This window comes from Ammospiza nelsoni, chromosome 5, assembly GCF_027579445.1.
Source record: "Ammospiza nelsoni isolate bAmmNel1 chromosome 5, bAmmNel1.pri, whole genome shotgun sequence".
NCBI classification, from domain to species: domain Eukaryota; kingdom Metazoa; phylum Chordata; class Aves; order Passeriformes; family Passerellidae; genus Ammospiza; species Ammospiza nelsoni.
In genome coordinates this window covers 45,302,722-45,328,716 of record NC_080637.1, presented here as the reverse complement: position 1 = coordinate 45,328,716, position 25,995 = coordinate 45,302,722, and the positions used below count along the sequence as shown (strand labels likewise).

The 25,995-nt window shown below is 38.2% G+C and overlaps 1 protein-coding gene across 2 annotated transcripts; it reads right to left on the bottom strand.

Annotated features, from left to right (window-relative positions):
- Nucleotides 1-959: 959 nt before the first annotated feature.
- NEDD1 (NEDD1 gamma-tubulin ring complex targeting factor) lies at nt 960-24,628 on the bottom strand. Of its 2 annotated transcripts, none has more exons than XM_059472529.1 (15): nt 24,484-24,628; nt 23,341-23,484; nt 21,392-21,486; nt 19,881-19,997; nt 18,574-18,714; nt 13,445-13,674; nt 12,297-12,498; nt 11,196-11,382; nt 8,490-8,621; nt 8,275-8,316; nt 7,599-7,822; nt 6,749-6,884; nt 6,305-6,461; nt 3,884-3,950; nt 960-3,229 (listed from the first exon to the last, which is right to left on the bottom strand). In XM_059472529.1, exons 2-15 carry the CDS (start codon nt 23,474-23,476, stop codon nt 3,125-3,127), a joined length of 1,971 nt encoding a protein of 656 aa, XP_059328512.1. In that variant the 5' UTR covers nt 23,477-23,484; nt 24,484-24,628; the 3' UTR covers nt 960-3,124. The 2 variants fall into 2 exon arrangements, with proteins under 2 accessions (XP_059328512.1, XP_059328511.1); XM_059472528.1 differs by lacking the exon at nt 24,484-24,628 and adding an exon at nt 24,246-24,394.
- Between the last annotated feature and the right edge of the window lie 1,367 nt (nt 24,629-25,995).

Sequence of the window (25,995 nt, the reverse complement as noted above, 5' to 3'; positions counted from 1 at the left end):
CTTCAGCAGTGCCTGTTACAGGACACTCAAGGAAGAGTACAAGATTGTTTCCACAGCTGAGAATTTGTTCATCAGCATCGCCCAGATGCATGGCCTGAGATGATGTGAAAATGGCTGTACTCAGCCTGACCAGAAGGTGCAGCTCTTGCTGTACACCATAATGACACACAGACACAAGTGCACTGATGGGAAACACAGACACAGAACCTGCCAGCCTTGAGCACTCTGCAGTATTAGACCTGTTACATTTATCTACAAATAACCTACAACCATTTTGCATCTTAAGTTTTAGTATGGAGGGTGTCTGCTGGCAAACAACTGTACAGTTTGGCAGTGCAGTCTGTAAAGCATGTTCTAGTAAGCCATGCTCCTTGTGCAGGAGGAACAATGTGCAGCTTCCAAATTCATCCTTGTCGTGCTTATGAAGAACATGGCGTGTGTATCAGGACTGCTGCCAGGAAGTAAGAACATGCTGGCATTTTGCATTTTAGAAGAATAAATCAATTAGTCAAAAGCAGTTTTCAAACCCCACATTCCTTGCAAACAAACTTCTCATCAGAGAAAGTCTGTATTAGCATGAGAGAAGGGAATTTAAAAAATTAAACGTCCATAAGTTTAACATGAAGAAAACACAGGATGTCCAACTCGCCGAGGTCTTAGGAGAGAAGATTATTCCCCCTGCCCAAAACATCTGCTTGAACATGATTTCTAGCTATGAACATGATCTCTCTGGCATGACTGTAACAGTTTTCAATTTGGAAGGGGGAACTGCTCACCTGTCTTTTACTCCAAGAGCATGAGGTTCTGTGAACATATCCGTGGAAATGACTGGATGGTCTACATGAAGCCACAGAGGCAGAAGAGAGATTACTCCAGAATTACTTTCAGGTAAACGATGCCTGATGAGGCATAACAATTACAACACAGATTATTCTCTTTATTAAGCAGGTCACCAAAGGTTTTTTTCTCAAAAAGGTTGAAACAAGCTTTATTTTAACATACAAATCAGATTGTGTACAAGGCAAAACACACCCTTATAGAGATAGGCAGAATGGATCTCCACACACGTGTGGCCACTTGCACTACAATAATCCTGAGACATGGACAAAAGCCCAAAAAATCTTTTTAATCGCTCTTTTTATAGTCAACTCCATTTGGGAATTAAAAACATTATACAGTTTGGTGTCAGGAAAACAAATTACTTGTAAGGAAAATACCCAAGATAATGGTCTAACTCCCTGCTGTCATCCAGGTACACCAGCAAGAGTTCAGAACTTGAACAAATCAAGAGATGGAAATATGCAAGCTGACTTCATTAACACTGAAAAGCATACATAGAAGGATGCCAAGATATTTTTGCTACCTTCAACTACTACTGTCTTCATGAACTGTCTGGTCTATGTGTCAAGTTTACATATCCTACAAACTTAACAAAGAGTTCTCTACATTGTGTGTTAAGTTAGTAAAAACCCCAACTTCCTTTGCTTCCTTTCAATATGATATATGTGATATAGAAATATTTTTAAAAGCAGTAGAACTACAGGCATTTAAAGTCATTTCCCTAATATTAAAAACTACTTGGACACCCTCATTTTGCTAGAAGACTGTTTTTCATTAAATGACATCAAAAAAAGGAAGTCTCTTTTTCAAGAAAAAGTTAAAAGTAAGGAAATGTTATAGACAAGTTTGAACTTTTTCTTTAGTTTTGCAACATATAAAAATAAGTTACACTATATATTATGGCTTTCATGTACTTATCTACTCATTTAGTAGTAGAGTGTCATTGTAAATTTAAACACTAGATGTTGTAAATAATTAACCTGCCATGTTCTTCAGACTTTACTTGAGTTTTGAATTTGTGAGAAAAAACAAGCAAATATTAGTGGGAAAATTAAGAAGCCTCCAGAAAAACTTAGATAGCAAGAAGCACCTGTAGAAGAAGTCTTTCAGAGAAATTTTTTAGTCAATTTACAATTTTCATTTGATTTTTAAAGCATTTTAAAATCGAAGTTTTAATTTAGTCTTCTTGGCAAAATAAAGGCCAAGCCAAATATCCCATACACTTCAATAGTCAGAACTTCCTACTGAGCTTCATTTCAGAAATGTTGACATAATAGTATGCTACTATTATGTTACTGAAGTAATGATTGCTCTTTAATGGTTGTTAATAATACAAGATAATAGATTTGGTATGCAGCTATCTGAAAAAGGCCACAATAATCCTAAACCAACATGGCTCAAAACTGCAACACAGCTGCCCAATATCAAGTGTTGTTCACTACCAAAAGGTGCTTGAGTCAGACTGAAAGACTTCAATTACACATTGCTGTATTATTAATGGCTATATTATTAATATACTTACATTTTGAAGACTAAAGTTGCATTCAAATCAGACAAGCTATGACAACATTCAAATACATGTAAATAAAAAGAATTCTAGATTCATAGCTGAAGTAGTAACAAAAATCTCATTGTGCAGTTGATGTGGCATTTGCAACAACAACAAACTTATGAATTCAATAAGAAAGACTGTGGCACCGAATTTGGGAGTATTTTCAAGCTCTAGTTTTACTCAGGACAGAAGAGTTGCCAGCTGAACAAACTTAACTGACTACTGTACTTTCCAGCTCTTTGTAAACAAGACTCCATGTTGTGCACAAAAGAGGAGCTTTCACTCCTCTTTTTCTTCAAGGAAAGTATCTGAAAAGGCAAGCTGTAGTGATTGCTTCTGACAGCAGTAGAATAAAGAAGCAGATAGAAAAGTAGGTATATATAAAAAAGTTCTTAGAGTAAAAGCATCTGTCCTGGTTTGACTTTGTTTATGAAAAGGCACTTTACATATTGCTAAAATTCCAATACTGTACTTGTCCTTGGAGTTTTTCTGTTAGAAGGCTGTGTTGCAAGGTGGTCAGCATGAGGATGCAAATGTTCTTTACACACTGCCTATCTGCTACAAATTTCATAATTACACAAAGTATCTTACACCAGTTATTTAGAAGAACAGATTCACGTTCAAAATAATAACAGGTCTTCAAACAATACTTCAGTGATGACAGATGATCTGTCAGAGCCAAAACACCACCTGTAGTGAGTTCACTCTGATAAAATCAGCAATGTGAATCTTTCAGAAGTGAGTCCTCAGTCTTTTGTTTTCTTCTCGCAGTCTCTCAATTTCAGCTACTAAGCTTTCATTTACAGAGTATCTTTCAAGTAAAGCATGCATTTCATTCTACAGAAAAGAAAAAAGTCTCAATCAGTAGTAATAAAGTTAATAATTCCAGTTTTATCCTATTGGCTTTCATATTTCTTTTAAAAATGAAATAACGTAGATAATTCTGTTTTTAAAAACTTTTGATAAGAAAAGTAAGATTTTCCCTTTTAAGCTGACATACAGTATTTTGATCATTAATACATTAGTGAATATTTTATCAAAGGATATTTTGCAGTTCTTCAGGATGAGAATCTACTAATGCAGATTCCATTAAAATGCTCAGAACCCAGACAAGGTCTTTTTAATGCAGATCAAAAGAACAAAGATTCATAAAAAGGTGAAGCTAAAGAATAAAGAACAGCTCAGTATGTATACAGTACCTAAAAGTGAAGCTTTCTATTTGAATTCCATCTACCTTTTCCTTACCCCAGCCTTTATAACTCCTGAAATATGGAATTCATACCTCCTCAACCCCTAGAGTCCCTTTATTAACCAAAGAAAAAACAATTTAACAGATTCCCATTCATGCTTTCCCCTTTCCTTCACATGAAATCCTCCCTTTCTCGGTCTTAATAAACAAAATAGATTTTCTGTTTTGAGAGAAGATGGCATGCCTTACTATTACCAAAACTGAAAACTGAATACATTTCCCATCATGGTCCTTGTACATACCAACTGCATATGGAATTGCTTGATCATCTCCACTTGCAAATTCACAATATCTCGATGGCATGCTTCTCTGGGGGAAGAGTTGCAAAAGGAAGATGCTTAGACTTACTTAGGAAGCAGTCTCTCTCATACCCTCAGCACCCAAAACTCAACAATTCCTCACCTTCACTCTCATCTAAAGTCTAGAAACCCTTAGACCATGAAACATAATCTTCTACAGCTTATTTAGGAATACTTTTGTTATGATATTGATTTTTATAAGTACCATTTTTTTCAGCACATAAGAAGATGCAAGACTTTTCAGTTTAGAAACACAAATATATACATGGTGATATCAAGATTCTTTTTCACTTGCAAGCTATAAGCTCCTCTCATTTTTACCATTCAAAGCTAATTTTCAGTCCCTTGATGATAAGCACTGCAGAGAAAGATACTTATCTCTACTTGAAGATCCACCTTTTCAGTATAAGCCTTTCAACAGTCTTAAGGGCCCAAAACATCAACTGTGGTAAGTTATACATTATTCTCAAAATAATGGAATGATCAAGGTTAATCTATATAAAAAGCAGTGGCAGTGCTGTCTGCGAAGCGGACATGAATTTGTTAATTCATGGGCAACCATTCCACACTACAAAAACCAGCCTAGAAAATAGCTTCTGATCATGACATTAATACAACAGTTCCAGAAGCTGAGGAAGAACAAGGAGAACAGCTGACAGACAAGCAGCAAGCTGACAAGTTCTTCCTGAACAGTGCAGCACAGTGCAGTTGTCTGGGACCGAGTACTGCACCATGGGTACCACTGGCCTGACCAAGTAAGGTGTTTCTTTAGTAGACACACACAGATCTTCATTTTCCTTTCCTCAAACATACAGCAAACCCAAAGGCAATCTCTACCACTTTCTCTTTCCACAGATTATTGTGCTACAGAATTCCTGCTGGAGACAATCTTCTTCACTGTATCAAGTATAGATGCCAGCTAGCATCCTATAAATCCAAAGATGTAGGTTGTCTCCCAAAGACAGGGAGATCAAGAAACAAACATCCTTTTGGAACCAAATGAATTATATATTATTCCTGGTCCTTTCCTGAAGGTTCATGGTTTTGCTCCCCTTTTACTTGAAGAGGAATGAATTTCAGGCAAAGAACATAACAATCCTTTCCTCAGGTTCCAGCAGATGAAAGGTAGTTACATCAATGGGAAGCTTACAACAGTTCCCTTCCCTCTTACTGACCACTAGTACTAACAATAAAAAGTTGTTTACTAAGGTTCACTACCAACTAGTAAAACCAAAGTGCTAACAATCTTTCATAATCAGTTTAAACGTATCTGCAATTAAAACTGGGAAAAGGGCCAGCAGAGCCTTCCAGCCACTCCAGAAAATATAAGTCAGAGGAGAAACACAATATTTAAGGCTCCAGATCTGAAGCACTGGAAGTAAAAGGCTGGCACACATAACTTCTAACTCTGGGGTGCCTGAACATAGATTTTAAAAAGAACACATCTGCAACACATAGACTGCATTTTAAGTTACATCAATTCATGTGTTCATCAGATGTGTGTTTATTACCAAAAAATTCCAGGGGAGTTTTACCATACTAAATTATGTAAAGACATTAAATAACATTGGATGTATTTTTTCTGTTGGCAGATACAGAACAGCCATGGTACACAGACCTACTAAACTAGTTTTGCCTTGCTTTTTTTCATCAAGACAGCAGCAGTTCCCCTGCCCTGCAATTCTTCTCCATTATCTCCCTTCAACCTACATCATCTTAAACACGGGCTGGGAAGTGATGCCCTAGATAAAATTCTCTTCACTTCTTCACCTTCTTCCAACTCCACTCTAAATAGAACCATGCTGATTTGACTTCCTTCAAGACAATTGGAATGTTGCTTAGATATCCACAAAGCAAGCTGACACCAACCATCACTTACAGCACAGATGTTATTTCAATGAAAGCTCCACCGGTAGAAATACACACACACTGTTTCACCTTACACATGCCAAGATACCAACAATCAAAGCCAACACAAGTCAACTGGCTATGTAAAATTCTCCTCACTGTCAACTTGAAATTTCTCCTGCTGGGATAGGGAGACAAGCAAGGAGGAAAAGAAATCAGTGCAAGGCTTCAGGAAAAGAGTAGAGACCTTGCCATGCAGACTAAATTTACCATCTGAGAAATATTCACTCATTCTGGAAACATCAGCAAAGTCATACACCAACAGCCCTCAGAGCCATCAGTCTAATTAGTCATCAGAGCTATTAAAAACTAAGTTTCATACCTAGTTTTTCAAAAATAGGGCTATAAATGGTGTAATTTTCTAATCCAAAGAGAAATTTGTTTGAGCAGATGCTGAAACATCTCATTAAGAAAACATGTCATTGAAAACAAAACACTCTGCAGGAACAGCAGTACCTGAAGTCATCCATTGTTTCTTGTATCATATTCTGAATGAAGTTGATTTGAATTGCTGTCAGAGGTGCATTCGGTCTGCTACTCCCAATGGTTTCTACTATTTTTTCTGACAACGAACTTGCAACGCCAGCAGTGACAGATGATGTTATCTTTGAACCTTTACAATTGAAAATAAAATACTGAGAACCCTCATGACAAATAAAAACCACTCATATCACTGCATTACTTTTAAAAAACCAATTATTTAATTAATTCTACCTCAAATATTGCTCGGTTAAAAAAAAAAAAAAAAATCTGATTTAGAATTAATCTTTCCAGAAGCAACTAGAGACATTTTAGGAGGGCTGGCTTGATTTAAAGAACCGAGATCAAGTCCATTGTATCAGATTTCATGTCAGTTTACAATCAGTCACACCTAGAATTGGGACAAAATTATCAACTTACTTGTTGAGGTAGTACCATTTACTGGTAGATCATATGCAGGATGGGCCTGAATATTCTTTGTTATTTGTTTCTCATTTGTATCAGGAGTAGATGATGGTGGAGAAGGTTCTGTGCTTGGTAAGCTTGATTTTGAAACCTGACAACAGAAAGATTTTATTTTTACTTTAAAGATGAAATCTACTTGTTACAATTGTGTAATTGCACTTGATGACTAAGTTTTCCGAAATGTACCTTCAAACATTTTTCCTTTTAGGAATCTGCTCAGAAATACATGTTTTCCATTTCCTAGCAAGATATTTGAAAAATGGATTGCTAAAACATTCCAAATTGCCTCAAGTGGGCACAAAGAAGTAAGTGCAAAAGGCGGGGGCCTCTAATTTTCATATCAAAAATGTTGTGACTAAGTTGTATCACTCCTAGCAAACTCAGGCTTCTCAAGAGCAATACAAAAGTAGCTAAGCTCTGTGCAGACACATCAAAGATATCTCAAGAAAAAGAGGGAGATAGAGAACAGGGAAAGAAGAGTGGAATCGACCTAACAAACAATCAATCATACTAGTGCAACTACCCAGCGATTCTTCTTTTTTCTAGAAAAATCTAAATACTCCTCAGGCTACCCATTTTGTTTCATGGGAACTTCTGTAACCTGATCTTATTTAAGACAAACATACATTTATCTTCCATTGCTGAAGGCCAATTCATCTAAATCAGACAAGGTTTTATGGATTTGTGTTAATAGTGTGTGAACAGAGTTGCAAAATAAAATCAGATGGGGCATTATTCAGTATTCTTTTCTTCAAGCAGCAATATTCTGTCAAGATTCTAAAAAGAGTACTCAGAACAAGAATACCTGCTTTAAAATGTCTTTAGATTCTTGTTTTCCAAGACTTATTTTCTTAGAGTCAGTCTCTGGATGCTCCTCTTCTTCTTTAATTGGAGATCCCAGAAGTGCATGTAATGGGCTAGACTGTGTCACTTGTACACTACTGCCCACTACGTTTCTTTTTACTGGAAAGGCAACGGTTGGCTGTGGGAGAAAATCCAAACCCATCAGGGAGGTTGGAAAATCCAAGCCTAAAATGAAAAGGGAAAGATGACACACACAGGTCAATAAACATACACACCACATCTATCCCACAGTAGATGCCTGCACACTCATACAAAATTGACAAAAGAAACTGATTGACAAAAGAAGTCATCAAAAACTGTACTCCACAAAAAACTACATCCTTCCATCCAACTTATGGTGCCTCCATCCTTATAAAAGTAATAAAGCACGAAATCATTCTGTATATCACTATAAATTGTATAAAGGAAAAAACCCAATCGCTTTAGGACCATACTCTAGACCTCCTGTTAACGTGTTGTTCTGGGAATCGTCTGACACATTCTCAATGTGCCAGACAATTCCCAGAAAAGTTATTTCAGTGTCTGCTTTGGTCATTTGTTTTTTTCAATGGTATGACAAAATCAGCATGTGAGAACTAGCACAGACCTCCAAAGACTTATCACTGGCATATGCTTACCATTTCCTTGAGGATCTTCAGCCACTTTATTTGCAATAATATCTAAAAAACAGCAAAACACAGACAAATGAAATGTTTATTTGTATCACTGCATCAAGTTCATAATCAAAGACAAAATATCAAGTAGGTACAACAGTCAGTAACTCACAAGTGACATTTTGTCACACTACATGCAGAGGAATGATGCTTTACAAATTCCAGTATCAGTAACTTACCATCTCTGACTGGAGAAAACACGTCTCCTAAACTACTTCGATTCAAATCATCAAAATAACTTAATTCAGCACTTTTCCCATGATCTGCTTCTTTAGAGGGAATGACATCCAAGCTGGAACTATGGGGAAAACCTTCAAAGAGCAATATCATTCCATTAGTAATTGACCTTTTCCAAAAATAACATACCTTGTGGCTAAACAATCTCACACCATGATACTTGGGAAGCCCAGTGAGCACTTCAGAATTGCCTGCAGATGCCACTTAGAGGGTCAATATTAACTTGCTCATTTGGGCTGTCAACAAAGGTGACTACACCTAAAAGCTCAAGAGGAGGGTTGTAAAACTGGAGAACCCACCCATGCTCAGAGAAATCTATGTGATGGGTGCAGCAATTTTATGGTGCATCAGGTGAAGTCAAACTACTGACTGCACCTTCTGCTCATAAGGTAACCACATTCAGACAATAAAAATTTAAATTTGTTCTGCAAGAAAAAAAATTTGCTGTACTAGGGCCATTAAGCATTCCAAGGCAAATCATATGAAACACCTTTTTAAAGCTTACTTAGTATATTCTCTGCTTATTTCTAATATTTGAAAATCAACTTACATATTCTAATATAAGAAAATCACACTGAAGTTACAATTGCAGGCAAAAAAAAAAAAAAAAAAAAAACCTCAACCAAATTTGTTCCTAAACCTTTCTTCACTCTACCCTCAAACTCAAGCCCCTTCCCTGACCTAATCCAAGAATGAAAAAGCTTTTTATATGCATGGTACCAAGGACAGTTGTCTGAAGAATGGAAGCATATCTTAAGTCCAAAAAAATCCCCAGTAGTTACTCAAACTACAGTTTTTAGAAAGGGAATTGAACTGCTCAGACAACCACCAGAATAACTTTCATAATTTCACAAACTGTTCATAAAACCTATAAGTACTTCTCTAGGTGGGATTACTTGTTGAAGTGATCCAAATATGACTGTGTGGGTGACTGCAATTAATCATGGCCAAGTATTTACATTAAGTGGAACTTGAGTCACATTTACAATTTCACATTTAAATGTATTAATAGATTACACTTTTCACTCCTTCAGATGTGTCAGCTGTGACACCAACATAGGATTGCACTTGCTAGTTAAGTAAATACTTGGTATACTGAGTCAAATCAGAAGTGCAGTATCAGCCTGTGCATCAGAATTTAGAGGATCTACATGGAAAAAGTGTAACATAAAACTGGGCCAAAATATCTTGTGCACTTTTACCCATTCCCAGAAATACAAATGCAGTAAGGTACTTAAAGCAGAGAATAGTTGGTAAATGGCAGTTTATGGGAAGCCAGCTCAAAGTACATCCAAGTTTCTCATCACATTCTGACTTCATTTATACTTTTGTACCTTAAAAATAGGTGTGACAAAAAGCCTTAATTTTGCTTAAATATGTTATCAGATTGTTTTACTGAATGCCCCTTATTTTCTCGGAAGTTAAATCCCCTGAACAGGTTCTAGAAAAAATTCCAGACAACAAATGAAGTTTGTGGTTTCTCATCCATTCCCATTTTTAACCTTAAAGACAATATCTTCTGCAGTATTCAGAGGTTTTTAACTTTTAAATTGAATACTCAGATGAAGGAAAATTGTTTTGCTTGGTAAGCCTTTACTTTGTTAAAACATTTATTTATTATGCACGGTCCCCTTTAAGGAGTAACAGCCATTACTGCCATCTTTATCCTCAAATAAAGAAAATAAATAAATGTTTTAACCAAAATAAAATTTTCCACATCATTCAGTAATGTTGATTAGCTACAGTTCTTGCATACACAGGAAACATTCTACTTCACCTCATACTTCACTGCATACCCAAGGGAGGTCATTAATACACATCCCTATGGACTGCAGTGGCTTATTGCCTAATTACTGTTACTAAATGTATTTCTCCTTATTTTTAAAAGGGAGGGGGAAAGTGCTGTTACATTAAAATGGATTGAGGATTTTTTCAAAGACTCAAACTAGCAGTGTTACTGATTTGATATTTTCAGAACTCTTGAATTAAATAAAATTTTAAGAGTACATTTCACAAGAGGCAGTTTTGGATTGCTCAGAATTCTTACAAAGAAGTTGTTAATTTCAGAGGTATAGATAGCAAATACAGTTATACAACTAATCATACTTGCAACTATATTTAGCATCTTTCCTACCATGTGATACTGGAATCATGCCTCTCACAAAAACACAGTTCAGTTGTCACTTGGGTTTTTGGACTAGGTTGCTTTTTCTCCCGGTGTTTTCCTAGGTTGGTTTTTGTTTTGTTTTGTTTTTTTCTTTTTGGATGAGGTCTGCTACTCCTATTCATTACAAGAATTACAAATCTTTAGGTCTGCATTCCACGCAGACATTGCATCAGAAACTACATTATGTACATAACCATAATCTGCAAGAAGTCAGAATGCAGGAGGCAGTCCCACAGTTTTAAGACTTCATGTGTCTTCAGCTTATAGTAGGATCCAATTTACCTCCTACAGTCTCATAGCACATGTTACACAGTGGGGAGGGAAAAGAAGTATTTTTTATGTGCAGGTACATACACACAGTACTTCCTAACAAATGCCCTTCCCTCAGTGAAATTTTTATATTGTAATGGTCAAAACACAAAACACTGCTTCCATCTTCCCCATTATGCCAACTGTTTTAAGAGTAGGAACACAACATTACCTGTTTTCTCCTGAAAAATCTCTCCTCCCTTATTCTCATTTGTCAATGTAAGATGAGAGAAAACTGCTGCTGATGCTTGAGAGGCAATGTTTTTGATGCCAGTATTTTGAATTCCTCCAAGATTACTGCCAGCTTTGACTTCTACTCTTTTGGACATAGGTTTATTTGAAGAACCTGTGATGTTAGACTAAAGAAAAAATAGAACCAATTATGAGAAGTTATTATTCCTTCAACCCAAAGTAAAAAAACAAGACAATATACTTTCCTTTTTAAAAACAGTAAAAAAACCAGTTCAAGTTGCAAAGGTTGCCAAGGAGATATGCCTTTATAAATACAAAAAAAGGTATTTTCATGTAACTTCAAAGAGCATGGGAGACATCTGTGAGGACCTCCACAATGATAGCAACAATTTAACAGTGGCGTGCCCCTGCATGATTCATTTTTGATCCCAGGTTTAGACATAGCAGAAAAAAAGAGTTTACAGTATTAGGAACTCCAAATTTTACAGGAATAGTTAACCACTAGCAGCAAGTGTGCTAGAGAAAAAAGGAAAATCTCTGAGTGGTAAAGAATCCATTTCAAAGGTCCTCTCAGTGTCCCCTAAATGGAAGCACAGGGTTTCTCAATACAGTAGAGCCTAATTAAGTCTTGGAAGAACCTCTTACATCATCTCTATTATTTAATTAACTTCTACACTGTTTATATGTGCTAGCAAAAGTCCATATATAGGACATACAAAATATCTTCAGATGAGCAGCCCTTTGTCTTCTCCTTAAGCAGAAGAGCCATTACAGACCTTTCTGCTACTGCCCACAAATAACCAAAGTGCCATAAGCTGATCTGCAAAGGCAGCATATCCACACTAAAAAACCCAGAAGACTGCAAGTTCCACTTATTTCTACACTGAGGGCAGGAGTGGGGGGAATTCCATATTAACAACGCCTAAAAGAGTAGTTAAGACTAAGCAGTTTATAATTCCTATGTTGGTATGATCCCATTTTGTTGGCAGCTGTAATGCTTAGAAAGTGAACACTAAATTTTTTTCAGAACTTAAACTTTTGCTTTGCTTTCATTAATCTGTACATTGAACAATAAAAGTACCTTGGAAAAAGTGCTGCTGAACTGAAGACGTATGCATTTCACACAGCCTTTGTGAGCAGCAACTGTTTTCACTGGTGATGTCAGCTGTCTTAAGTCATACTGGCAGATCTTTCCCCGGGAACATCCTATAGCCAAAGTAGTACCATCAGGCATGAAGTCTACTGTGGTCAGAGGAAAATCAGCTACAATTGTTTTCAGTAACCTTCAAATATGAGAAATGACAGGATGAATCTTTTAGAATTCACAAGTTGGACTTTTCAACACAGAATATCTAAAAGAAATATATATACATATATATAAGCTTTCACAATTCAGCTACAGGTCAGTAGTTCAACTTCTCCAGTAGCAAGTAAACTCAGTGAACTATTTTAAGAAACAGTGGATTAGGCTTACACTAAGCATTCACGCTTAACAAGAACAAAAATTGCATATGCTCTGAAAGACTTCATGAGGACAGGATCACCTTGCCTTCTTAATAGCAAACACCAACATTATTTACTGGTATCATCATTTGCAGCAGCAACCACACTACATACAACCTCTAGCTTCCCAAGCCTATCAACTCTGCCCCTCCCACAGCTCTAGGAAAAACTTCAGGTCTTAGTTTGCATCCCTCTACTTCATCATTCCAAAATACAAACAGACTCCTGCTGCTAGGAGGACCTAGAGTAAAAGCACTACTCATGCTAAAACTACTGTCCCACAAAACCACTCGCCATCCCATCCTCTATTTCTCATCCTTCCTGCTTTTTCATCCAGCATTCTCCCTTATCTCAGTAGTTCTGTGCACCACAGTCAAATCTTTTATCTTAACTAGAAAAGCAGGCAAGCTAAGCTCAGGTGGCTGGCACAGGCTGTACTGCCCCTCACAGAAGTTAACTGCTCTCTACCAACACTGGAGAACATCACCCATAAACTGGACTTCAGTTAGTTCCCTCATGCCTTGGGGTTTTTCAATTGTTTGTCTGTTAACTTAGAAAGCAAAACAGACTATGGGACAGGTTCTCCAGTAGCAATATGCCAACCACTTCAGCCATTCTGCATGGGGACTGAATGAAATAACTCATGTCATAATTAGGCATGTTTTTTCAGTTTATAAAACCCAAAAAAGGAATCTTCTAAAATCAAAAAGTCTTTCATATACTCACTTTTTACCTAAAGTGTCATAGAAAATAATTCTTTTATCCAAACCTACAGTTACAAACAGCAGCTCATTGACTGGAGAAAAGCAGATTTCTGAGGCTGGTGCTTTATGAGGATTTTCAAAATTATGATACGGGTTCTGGCTATTTACATCCCAGAGAGTTACATTTCCACTGTCAGAAACAGTGCCCAGCAAGGATTTCTTAAAGGATGAATATTTCAAGTGTCGAATAGGCTGTAAAACACACATAAAAATGTATTTTAATACCAATATTAAATATTATATTAAATTATTTTATAAAGACACAAACAGATTAGGAATACAAACTTAAAGTAGTCTACAAAGGCCTCCAACTCTGAAATATAAATAGTAAAACCAGAAAAAATAATTTTGCATTAAAATGCCATTTTTGCTACTGGGGGTGAGACTTTCTTTTTTTACTATTATGGGGTACCATATGAGCTGATCAGCAAAATTAAGCAGAAGAAAAATGAAACATCCAGAAAAGTTTCTCAAATTTTCAGCAAATATCATGCCTTCATACAAAAAATCCCCACAACACATCTAAAATTTAAGTAGTGAAAAGGTACATTAGTTCACCAACTAGTCTTCTGCCAAGAATGTTAAACTTAATTCCCCTTGAGGTACTTGGATATTGGCCAGTTTGATAAGACACCCTGACTCCAGAGTTAAGCAGGTATGTAGGTCCTGCAGAACTGACTTCAACCTGTGGACTAAGACCACAGAAGAGGATAACATGTGAGGTTTATCACAAGCAGTCTTGCTATAGCAGAACCAGGAACTTAACCTGCCTTTCAGAAAAGCTATTTTGTTTCCACCACATTGCTTCGGAGGATGTTTCAGAAGCTCACTGCTCTAATACTACAGTATTCAATTTCCTGCTTAATTTTACTTATGACCCAGCTGTACCTATTCACTCCTGGGACCATAATACCCTTACACTTAAACAGTTTCCTAACTCCCCAGTGCTACTATCCTGTTTTAAAGAACAGCAAACTCACCCTCCTCTGGGCTCTATTTTGCATTTAAAAAAAATGAGAGTCCTCCAGGACTGTTTTTTCAGTACCATCAGTCTTTCTGCAACTCTCCCAGTATGAATCTTTCTTGAATATGGACAACTAAAATCTTTTATGTTCCTCAAAATATTTGGCTCTTATTTGAGAATGTTTTAGTCACTGTCATTTACATTAAGAAATCCAACTCCTTTCCCTTGGGAATTTTTAAATCCTATTCTAATAGGAACCTCAGTTGTCTCCTAAATCCGGTATCTTGATTTCTACTCTGTCACAGTTATTCCTGTGTCTATAGTTTCAATCATTTTTTGATACTGACACAATCCTCTTATTGGCAAATGTCTTCCCACTGGGTTTCATCATAGCTCTACCTAGAATCATCGAACTGTTAAGGCTGGAAAAGATCTCAAAGCCATCAAGTCCAAGCCTCACCCCAGCATTGCCATGTTCACCACTAAACCATGTCCCTAAATGCTATCTATTTCTTGAATGCTTTCAGGGACGATGATTCCACACTTCCCTAGGCAGCCTGTTTCAATGCCTCACTCATTACCCTTTCAGAGAGGAATTCTGTCCTAATACCCAATCTAAACTGGTGCAACTTGAGGCCATTTTCTCTTCTCCTACTGCTTGTTACCTGTGGGAAGAGACCAATCCCCATCTTGCTAGTACCTATTTTTCAGGTGGTTGTGGAGAGCAATAAGGTCCCCTCCTGACTCCTTTTCTCCAGGCTGAACAACCCCAACCCCCTCAGATGCTCCTCACAAGACCTGCACTCCAGACCCCTCCCCAGTTCTGCTGACCTTACTTCTACTATCTAAGCATTACTGAAAATATTAAACACACAGATAAAGAAAGAAAATATTTGTTTGATTTATCAATATACTGAGTTTCTTACCAATCCTATCTAGTATTTTCTCACAAAGCACTGAATCAAGTACTTTACTCAAGTCCAGTCCAATGAGTGCTGAAATATTTAATTTGCCAGAAAATGCTCTCAAAAAGCTATTTTATTCTGGTATAGACCACACCACACAATGGATTGTGCTGGCCTTTATCCTATTTCTGTCTTTAACTTCCTTTTGATGGAGGTGTGTGTTGCTTCATATTTCTCCAGCATCACTTCCAGCACTTGTGTGTCTTGCTGGAAGCCAAATTGATTCAACCTGCTTTAAAGAGGTGGCACCTTCAACTGCACGTTCAAATAGGAAAGATTACAACTCTTCATCATTAATATGGTCCTCTACTGGTCACAATATTATCATCATTTTTCTCACATTGAAAAAAATACTGAGAGATTCAGGAGTAACAGCTTTAATTACAAACAGGATCCCCATGGGAAATATTCCTGACCCTCGCAGTCCTCTCAATTCTTCACCTCCTAATACCTTCCTCCTTACTGACCTGGCATCTGCTCATGTTTCATTTTCTCACTCCTCTCCTTCTGCCCATCAAGATTACTTGCTTTTAGCTCTTCTCAAACCTTCTTTGCTATCCTACCAAGTCAGCTACTTCCTTTCCTCCTTTATCCTTTTAATCTTACAGGTCTGGGCAAGTTTCATATGCCTACATTCCCCATATTATTATTGCTCCCCAGTTTTAGCTTTAAAAGCTGACAAACTTTTCACTATATGGAGTAGCCAGAATCCATCACACTCCTTTACAAATCAGCCAGCTGTTCAAACAGCTACACTAAATCCTGTTGCTAGGAGAATTGCACCAGGCAGTGAAGACTTGAACAAACATTGTATTTTGAAACAAACTTTAATTTATCCTCACAACAGCAAGCAGACAAGAATCTGGTAGTCTAAATGAATGCCAATAGCAAAGACAAATTATGGGATCTGCAAACAGCTCTGCAAGAACTCAATTCTAATAAAACACAAAGGTGTTCTAAATTAAAATCAATTAACAGACTACAGGCCAATGCTCCTATGAAAAGAATTTTGTTTAAAGTCAGAGAAAGCACAGCAACCTTGGGCTATTCGACTACTTGTAGAACCTACACAACACGAGAAATTAACTGGCACAGACACTACATTCCAGCATGCTGAATCAAAAACAGACAAGCTAAAATTTTTAAGGTTAGGTAGACTTCACATTCCTCAATTCTAAAAAAAGTCACTATGGAATGGTGACCCTTCCTAAGCCACAATACTAGTACCAGGATCAAACAGTAAAATACACTGTTTATCTATTCAAGTTTACTCCTAAGGAAACCCGGCCCCTAAGCTATAAATCAAGTAAAGGCTTTTTAAATTTAACAGAATTACACAAGTCTTCAGATATTTTCTTCACTGTAGAATCAATTCTCCAATTCTCCAATTAAAATCCAAAACAATAATAAAGACATTTCTGCACATAAAAGCAAAGAACATTTTTAGGACCAAAGACAAGCTGGTAAACTGGGACATCCAAGTAGCCAATTCATTACAAAATCATAGCTCAATTCCACTTTAAATGAAAGCTATAATCAAATAACTGCCCTCCCTAAGAAAATGTTGTAGACCCTTTAGAATGTGAACAGGAGCTCTCTGTTTGCAATTACTTTAACACATCGAATAGCTTTATCCATCCTAAAAGTCACTCAGCTTTGCAGCAGACTTCTTGATTTCATCTGACAAAACAGTTATTTATGGCATATCTCTTACTCCTAATCACTTTCTGGTAGAAAGAACTGAATATATCAATCAGGTTCATGCAAATCATCCTCACAAGAATTTCTTCATTTTCCAATTAATTAGCAGCATAGTCTGCACTCTGGATATTCACCTCAGCTCCACAATCCAGCCATGGACCTCCCTGCTCCTGCCTCACATACACATTCCTCAAGATTGTAACAATCAAGTCAGAAAAATGACCTGACTATAGAGATGGATTTTTAAGATCAAACCAAGTATGAAGTACGATTTTGCTTCAATATAAGTATGAGACTGGTGATGGATCAAAGCCACTGCAGCACCTAGGAGCAGAAATAGTTTAAAATTCACAGAGATTTTTCATCAGAAAGTATACCATAATTCCCGAGATGCTGTGAGATTGTAAGAGATTTTTCACCATGTTATGCTGTTCATGTGAGACAGGGGAAGAATTTAATTTGACACTATCTGCAACCTAAGAATGAAAAAGCTGTTGCAGTAACAGAAAAGGAATAAGTCACAACTTCAGCATTCCTTGCAACATTAAAGGTCAGGTTTAGGACCAAAACAACAGTTCTGCATCCCCCAGGCAGCCCCTACCTCTGTAAAAATGATTCAGTAACAAATGAAAGCATGCCTAGAACTGAAATACATGGCTATCCATAAGACAAGACAATTCTCACTAAGAGCACACACTGGAATTTCCAGAGGGACAACACAGCTCATTTACTACTACAAATGCTCTTGTATCAAGGAATTTCCCTTGTGATACCCACTAATTCTTTTAATATCTTTTGAGTAGGCAGGAAGGATTTGCACTGGCAAACCCTACCAAGGTCCTCAGGTAGTACATATGCTTTGTGTTTGCCTTGTGCACCATCTTCCTTCAAACTAGTTCTCCCAAATACTAACTAAACACCTAAGTAGGTAACATTAAACCTCATTACTTTTCTCTTTGAGCATCTGTGCAATTTTAACCTCCAGATTAAATAAACTTATTTCCAAATACAGACTTGTATTCACCCCTCCAGTACAGATAGCTTTGAATAAGTTAGAACCCAGACTGCATGGTCTTTGCCCTCTGCAACAATATACACTCAGTGGTGAATTGAAATTCTGTTTTGGTTTGTAAAGCCAACTGTGCTTTAATCACTTCTAAGTTATCTAAAAGTTTGTTCTTGAGGAGCTAGTGTCTACCAAGTAAAATTTGCTGTAACCTGTATAGAAAAAATGGCACTTGAGAAATTTGTACTTCAATGCTACCTAGTATTTAAGGCTATAATGCACACAGCAGTCTGCTTCCTCCTTTCCTTAAGGGCACTCTTAAAAATTAAAATGAAACAGAATATCAAAACTTAAAAGCTCTTAATACTTTCAATTGTACTTGAATTGTACTTTCAATTTCTAAAGACTGCAAATTAAGCTCAGTACCTGAAAGGAACTTAACATAGATAGCCTACCTGTCTGTTGCCATAACCAAAGGGACTACTTGAGAAATTGGTGGTTACACTGTGTAGGATGATTTCACCACTCAAAGATCCAGAAGCAATATAGCCATCATTCCAATTATATGCAACACACGTGATTTCATCTTTATGTTCCTGTGGAAAAGGGAGGTTAGAGGGAGAGTGTCAAAGACGTTCTTCCGAATTTAAGCTTTTGCAAAAAAATTCAGCTGATTTTTTCTGACTATCTGTGACATCCTGAAAGATGTAACAGTTGTTACGGAATATCACAGGAAACAGCAGCAAAACGTACCAAACATCAAGCAGAACCACCCTCTGATTGTTTCCACTGGGTGACCTCCATAAATTAGTCAAGATGAACATATAATTCTATACAATATTTTAATATGACAACCACAGACATATGTACTACAGGTGTTATGAACATTATTTTAAAAGTGAAGTCTCCCAGAAAGCAGTGATACTTGCATAGATACTTGAATATACTTCCTGTTAATCTGATGTACTACTGACAACTTCCTCTTCTGTCACTTTTAGACCTAACACATTTACCAACCAGCTTTTCAGTACAGTCATTTGCAGTGATGATATTGTGTATATGTACATGTTTTTTCCCCTATATTCCTACACAGGGGAGGACAATGAAGTACTTCTAACCCAAAAGTTAGGAATTTAAGTATTGTTCTGGATACCTAGAGGTTTTGTTTCCAACTGTAACTCTGAAAGTTCAAGAAAAAAAGGATAAATCAAAGCTGAAGTTTCGTAGTCTCTTAAAACAGAGTTGCTAAATAAGGGCAAGCCATCTACTGAAGGGATGTGGGAAAGATACTCAACTACCCTACATTTTTGTGCATCATAAAAAAGTTCTAGAGAATTCATCCTGGATCAGTTAGAAGACAACCATCCCAGTTTTGCACAACATTAGTTCTGCTACAATATTCCACAAATAGAGAAGTGTCTTCTCATTCAATGTATCAAAACCAGCAATTACTTGGAATGAAACTCCTGGAAAAAATCCTCATCAGACAACACCAAAAAAAAAAAAAAAAGTCTATTCTGGAAATGTAAATTGTAATTTTAATTTCAGAATTGTCCTCTGAAAACACCAAGTTACATATGTTCGTTAAATTTGCTATTTATAGCACATAAATAACAGAAACTTGAACAAGACCCAGGTGCGTGCTAGCTCCTATCTGTGACCTTGATCCAGACAGACACCAGACTTAGAGAAAGTACATTTTTTACAGCTGGCAGCAAAACCTGGGAGTGGAAAGCTACAGCTCTTCCTCAGCCAAACTTACCTTTAGGCTGCGGTAAATCTTCTTGGACTTCAAATTCCAGATATTAACTGTGTTATCAAGGCCTCCACTGACAAGATATGAAGAACTAGAATTCAAGCCCACACATGTCTGTTTTGCCTAATGGAGAAAGAAGAAAATGTATGCTAAAGATAATTAAGGGATTTATTCAAATCTACTTCAAAGCATATTGATGTGCATTTCCATTTTCATCAGTACAAATAGTCCCAATGACAGACAGACCTATTCATACTCCACAGCCATTTCCTATCAAAAGGCATTTAAAATCAAGTCCAGTTTGGACATATATTTAATATACTTCAAGAAGTAAGTATATTAATTGATAAACCTTCACATACTAGCATTTCCCCATTCTCATTTTAAATTTTTTGGCACCTTTTCCTCCAATATGCATTTTCCCTTTAAATTATAGCTCCGTAAAGAGCAATCATAGTATTTTATTCAGGTACTCAGTTTTTTTTAAAGAAATCCTAAGTTAAAGAAATAAAACTCTTAAAAGAAAATTAAGAAGTTGTCTAAGTTACATACTTCACATTCCCTGAACATTACAGGGAATATTATAGCAGCACACCTCATAATTCAGTTAAGTGGTTCTTTTAAAATAATCACTGAAGTACCAGCTTTTTTAAAAAAAAGGTCAATCTTAATGACAGGCCTACATTGAGGACAAATTATTATTCAGTTCCATCACATTGAAAATTCACTTTTAAGTTTTCAAAATTTGAGTGAAGAAAAACAAGTCCATCTAATTATTGACATGGTAAAATTGCAAGGGATTGCATTAGTTATAGGTCAAATTTAGTGAAATCTTCAGGACAAACACTCCACCTTTGAAAGGGTTTGCTTCAGCACTCTAAAAGCAAGGTTTGAACAACTTTACAGAAAATTTCCAGTCCAGACTAGCATTACAACAGCTATCCAAGGAGAATAATTAGAATTATTTAGAACATTAACAAGCTATTTAGGTGACCATGTGAAGAGACTCTTCTACAACCAAGTCCAGCTTTTTGAAGTGCCACACTTCCTTTTAACTAGAGAGAAAAAAAAAGCCTTGAACACAACACAAATTCTCTTGTTTCTTGCAATACAAGCCGGCACATATATGGTCCAAGAACAACCCCTCCACAGACTCTTATGTTTTCCAGTGTACATTTCATAGGCGTGCATAATACTGACAGCTCAAGCTGGAAAATGAAGCTCAAATTTCAGCTATTCCATCTCCTACACATTAGATCACACCTGAATCACTGACTGCCTCAAGTTATCACATTTGCATAACTGCATCTGTATCTTCTTACTGACAGAACTATTTTAAAAGCACTATTGCCCCCACTCTTTATATGTGTTTTACAATACACGAGGAAATGTTTTTATGTATGTGTCATAATTCTAACAATACTAAAATTACACTGATCCCAATATGCAGAACAGATGTGAGACAGGATACCAGGTGAACTGGGGAAAAAATGAGGGAAGGCATTACTCATACTTACTCCTTCAGCTATTTCAAAGAGTGGGACAGGTTTGCTTTTACAGCTTGAAACAACTATTTTATCACCAGCAGCAGAAGCAGTAGCCAGGTATCTATCTTTGTCACAAGTTAAGGAACATAATTGTAGGATACTGGTGATTAATAAAAGCAACAGGAAGTTTCTCTTATTGAATAGAAGACAGATTGGCTAGACAGTCTGAAGCACTGGACCTTGAAGGGACCTAGAAACAGAAACATAAGGCTATTTTCCAAGCTTTCATTAAGAAGCTCTTGAATTAACTGCAGCTTTTACTTGCCAGTACAAGACAGACAGCAATTTCTTTGATAGAAAAGACGAGAAATATCTGCCAGGTATTATTTAAGAGCTCTTTACCACTAAGGCAGCTTCTCCAGTCTACAATTCTGCTTCCCTACACCCTCAAGTAAGAGCCCCATTTATCACTAGTTCAAAGGAATGTCTGTGGCTGTTAGCAGACTATGGATTTAAAGAACGGTCCTGGTCATGACAAATGTTAGACTACTTCACTACACAGTTTCTAGAGTACAAAGAGCACTTGCCAGTTTCTCCCACTCTGTACTGAGAAAAGAAAACAAAAGCCCAAAAAGAACCTTTTATGAAACCAAGTACCCCAAAGTAATAAGAACATTTATAGAATTACAGAGCAGGAAAACTGCATCTGCACTGCCACCAAACAGAGTAATCACTCAGTTCTGGCCAATGCCCATTGTGATTTTGTATTTGCTCATTAAAGAACAACACAGGTTAATTGGCTGGATTTAACACAACAGAATCAGCAGGCACAGCAGCGCTTGCTACTGCTTTCATTATTTTAAGGCACTTTTGTATAATTTTACAGAACTATGTGTAACCAGAACTAATGCTTTATCCCTAACAAGCTGACAAGTCTATAAAGTACTTCAATGTTTCAGTCTTGGGAGATGAAGAGGAGACTTGGTAGAAGAAAGCATGTAGGACAGACTGACTGTAGATAAAGTTTACTAAACACATACAAATGTGTATGCATACACATGAAAACATTACATCTGTGTTTGAAATTCTCTGCAAGCTCCATAGCTAAACCATTCATTTGTCTTCCAACTGGTGTAACTTTCTTTCTCATACATTAACTTGGAGGACAGACATTCAGAACTTGCAGGACTCATATGCTGTGTGACAGCATCCTGTCTCCCTTCTACATCAAGATGAGGCATTACCATCTTCTCCCGTGACAGCCACACAAGCCGTTCTCCTCACAGCCCACTGAGATTTCTTATATTCATGAAACACTTGGCCCCTCATATTATCCAAGACTTCCCTGGCTTCCAAGTCAGAGGTGGAAGACCAAAAAGGGTCAGATCCATTTTGATGACAAACCACCACCATCCCATGAGTGTTATCCTACACAACAATGTTTGTGCTTCCTCTCCAAATGCTACAAGCAATGGAAAGAAAACCAGTGCTTAGAGGTAAGTGAACATTATCAAAGACCATCAGAATCAACAAGAAGCTGTCCTACCAAAAAAAAATCTTTGATTACAATTTTCCTCACTATACTATGTACAGAATTTTATGACACCAGCAGTTGCTTTGCTCAAGCTTGTCAGTTAATTAAGCACTGTATTGCAAGCAAGTATCATAATCAACTACTGAAGAAAAATATGAGTAAGCTTTACAGTTGGCAGAAAATTCAGGCATATTACAGCCAAAAGTGCTGGCTCCTAAGATGAGAAACTTCTTCAGAAGTATTTGCCATCATGAACTCATTCTATAAATCCCTTCAGCACCAGGAACTGCAAAACTTTGCCCAAAACATAAACAAACATTTTTATGTGAGAATTCAAAACATGTCAGGCCTGTGCTTTACAAACACTTCAGTAAAAAAAGGAAAGAAAAAACACTGGAATTTTGCAGAACACCCACAGAAATATGACTGAAACTGTAAAGGATACTATTGCTGGCCCAGCACAGTGAACTGACTGGATGTGAGGGTGTATGTGGGTTGAACTGCTCCACCACAGTGAAAGATGAGGAATCCCATATTTTAACGTCATCTCCTGATGATGCAAAACGTATGCTTTCTTGCATGGCTGCACCTGTTCTGGCAAAAATAAATGAGTAAGTGAAAATATATAAAATAAAAAAATAAACCAGGCAACCTAACAATTCAAAATGACAATTTTAAATGGTACAGTTGACATTTTCTTGATACCAGCAACATTTACTTGGAGAGTTAAACAGTTAGTACCGTTCAGCTGCATACACGAGTGAAAGCAGCAGCCACTCCAAGCTTTTGCTGCTTGAACTCTGGCAGGAAATGCATGGTTTCTTTTTCACAAAGCCAGCCCCTCTATGGCACCAAGCGACTAAAAGGAAGCTTTCATCTCCACAGCTCGCAGCTGCCTACCAGGAAGCCCTGAGTATCCGAAGGACCCATTTCCCACCAGCAGATGGGGATCTACAAACCAGAATCAAACTATTGCAGGGCAAGGCGGCAGTACGGACCTCAGGGACTCACTTTAGCGTTCATCTCACCACTCCAAAGAAAGCATCCGAGAACCCTTCAGACTAAACCTTTGACAGTAGAATACGAGCGACAATGAGCCACCTTTCATCGCACCTTACAATTATTACGAAGCAAAAAGTCCAGTAACAATGTACTGCTACTTATTTTAACTGACACCTTTTAAGACTTAAAGCCAGGTTAACCGGTGCCTGGTTTGAAACGCTGACTCTCAGCTTTTTATTCCTGATAATTTTAAATTATCAACAGATGAGGACTGTAAACTGTGAGCCTTCACTTCAGCTGAAAACACAAGCAGCCCTTAGCCAAAGTTTGCGGGACATTTCCATACACCTTTAGGCCATTCATTCTCACTGCCGGGACTGTTAAGACTCACAAAACTACACAAGAAATTCAGGGTCCACATACGCCTTCCCTGGGCAGCAGCCCGCGGAGCCGCTCCTCGCTCACAGCTTGTTTCCCGCCCCGCAATTCAGCCCCGGAGGCCGCGGGAGCAGCCGCACCCGCCCCTCGGCATCGCCACCGCCCCGGCCCGGCCCCGCTCCCGCACTCTTCCCGCGGCGCTGCGCACCTGGCGGGGCGGGCACCGGGCCGAGCCCCCGCTGCTCGCCCTTGGGCCCGGCCCAGCGCCGCCTGAGGGACCGGCCCGGCCCCGGCTCCGCCCGCCCCGCTGGGCCCGGCCGCACTCCCCGGCCCGCGCGCGCTCCCGGCCCCACTTGCCGCGCCGCGCCCAACTTCACACGCCCCGTCCCGGCAGCCCCCGCGCGCCGCTCCCGCCGCTACGGCGGCCCGGAGGGGCGGACGAGGCGCTCCGATCAGTCACCGGGGCCTGCCCGGGCGGCCGCTGCGGGACGGAACCGTGAGCCGGGGGCACCGAGCCGCTCCCTGGCACCTGCGGAGGCAGGGGGCGCTGGGCACGCAATAAACCCCCCGAGAGTGGCTTTGAGGGGCACCATATCTGCCGCGATTTGAACTGGAAACGCAAATTGCAGTGCTTACCAAAGGCATCCAGCACTGCCGGCATCGGGGGTGTCCGTACCTCTGGGACACGGGCACATCATGGCCACAGAGCGAAATAAATGATAGCATTAATACATTACTAATAGGAACACCAAGTAATAAAGAATTGTGGCGTCTGTTTCCTGACTTGAAATAGAACTGTAACCCTGGTCATCCTGAATTTTACAGAAGGGGGGACTTTTTTGTTTTTTCATCCGGTAAAATAAAAGGTAGCAGTTCCTTTACGTGATACGTGTTAGCACTGCTGCTTTCTATCTCTAAACACAAAATTATATGCTATATGTAAAACTGTGTTAGACGTGGAACCTGTAGCAAAACTTTCTGTAGAGATCTGCCTATGATTGAGTCTACCCTGTGTCCCCTCAGAAGCGGTCGAGCTCCAATGCCTGATTTACTTTCCTTTTCTGATGGAGGCTTGATTTTCCAAGTTCATTTAATATCTTGTCTGTAGAAATGAACTCAGAATCAGCAGAAAAGAAACCATGCCACTGTTACACAAAATGCCATTATTTCCCTACAGCAATGAGGATCATGTCTGTTGCATCTATTAATCCTCATTAAGCAATCATTAGTCATAATTTACATCTTCAACCATCTGCCCTCTCAGCTGAGTGCTAAGGGATCCACAGCATTCCTGCAAGTCTTCTATCCTCACTCCACTTTATAGTCCTAATTTGCTGCTAAACCTGTCCTGTTTCACTTCTGAGGCCAGCACTTGTTATTCCATCCCAGCTTCAGTACAGAGAGAATCTAAAACCTTTTCTTTACCACAGCCATATCCTCTGGCTTTTTTTTTTCCTTATCTCCTCTGTGGAGCACAACTGATTTTACAGACAGATAAATGAGCACCTGCCTGACAAACCCTGAAGCCTTGAACAATTAAAAATTTGGGGCATTTTAAATAAACGTGTCAGAATGTTTTGCTTCATTCTGTAACAGCCTCTCAGTTAAATCAGTTTTTCCTGCTGGTAGGACTTTTGCTGGTATTTTTTATGCCAGTACCTGTGCTGTGCTTGTTCTTGGTATTAATAAGGAACCATTGGGACAGGATGGTGTATCCTGT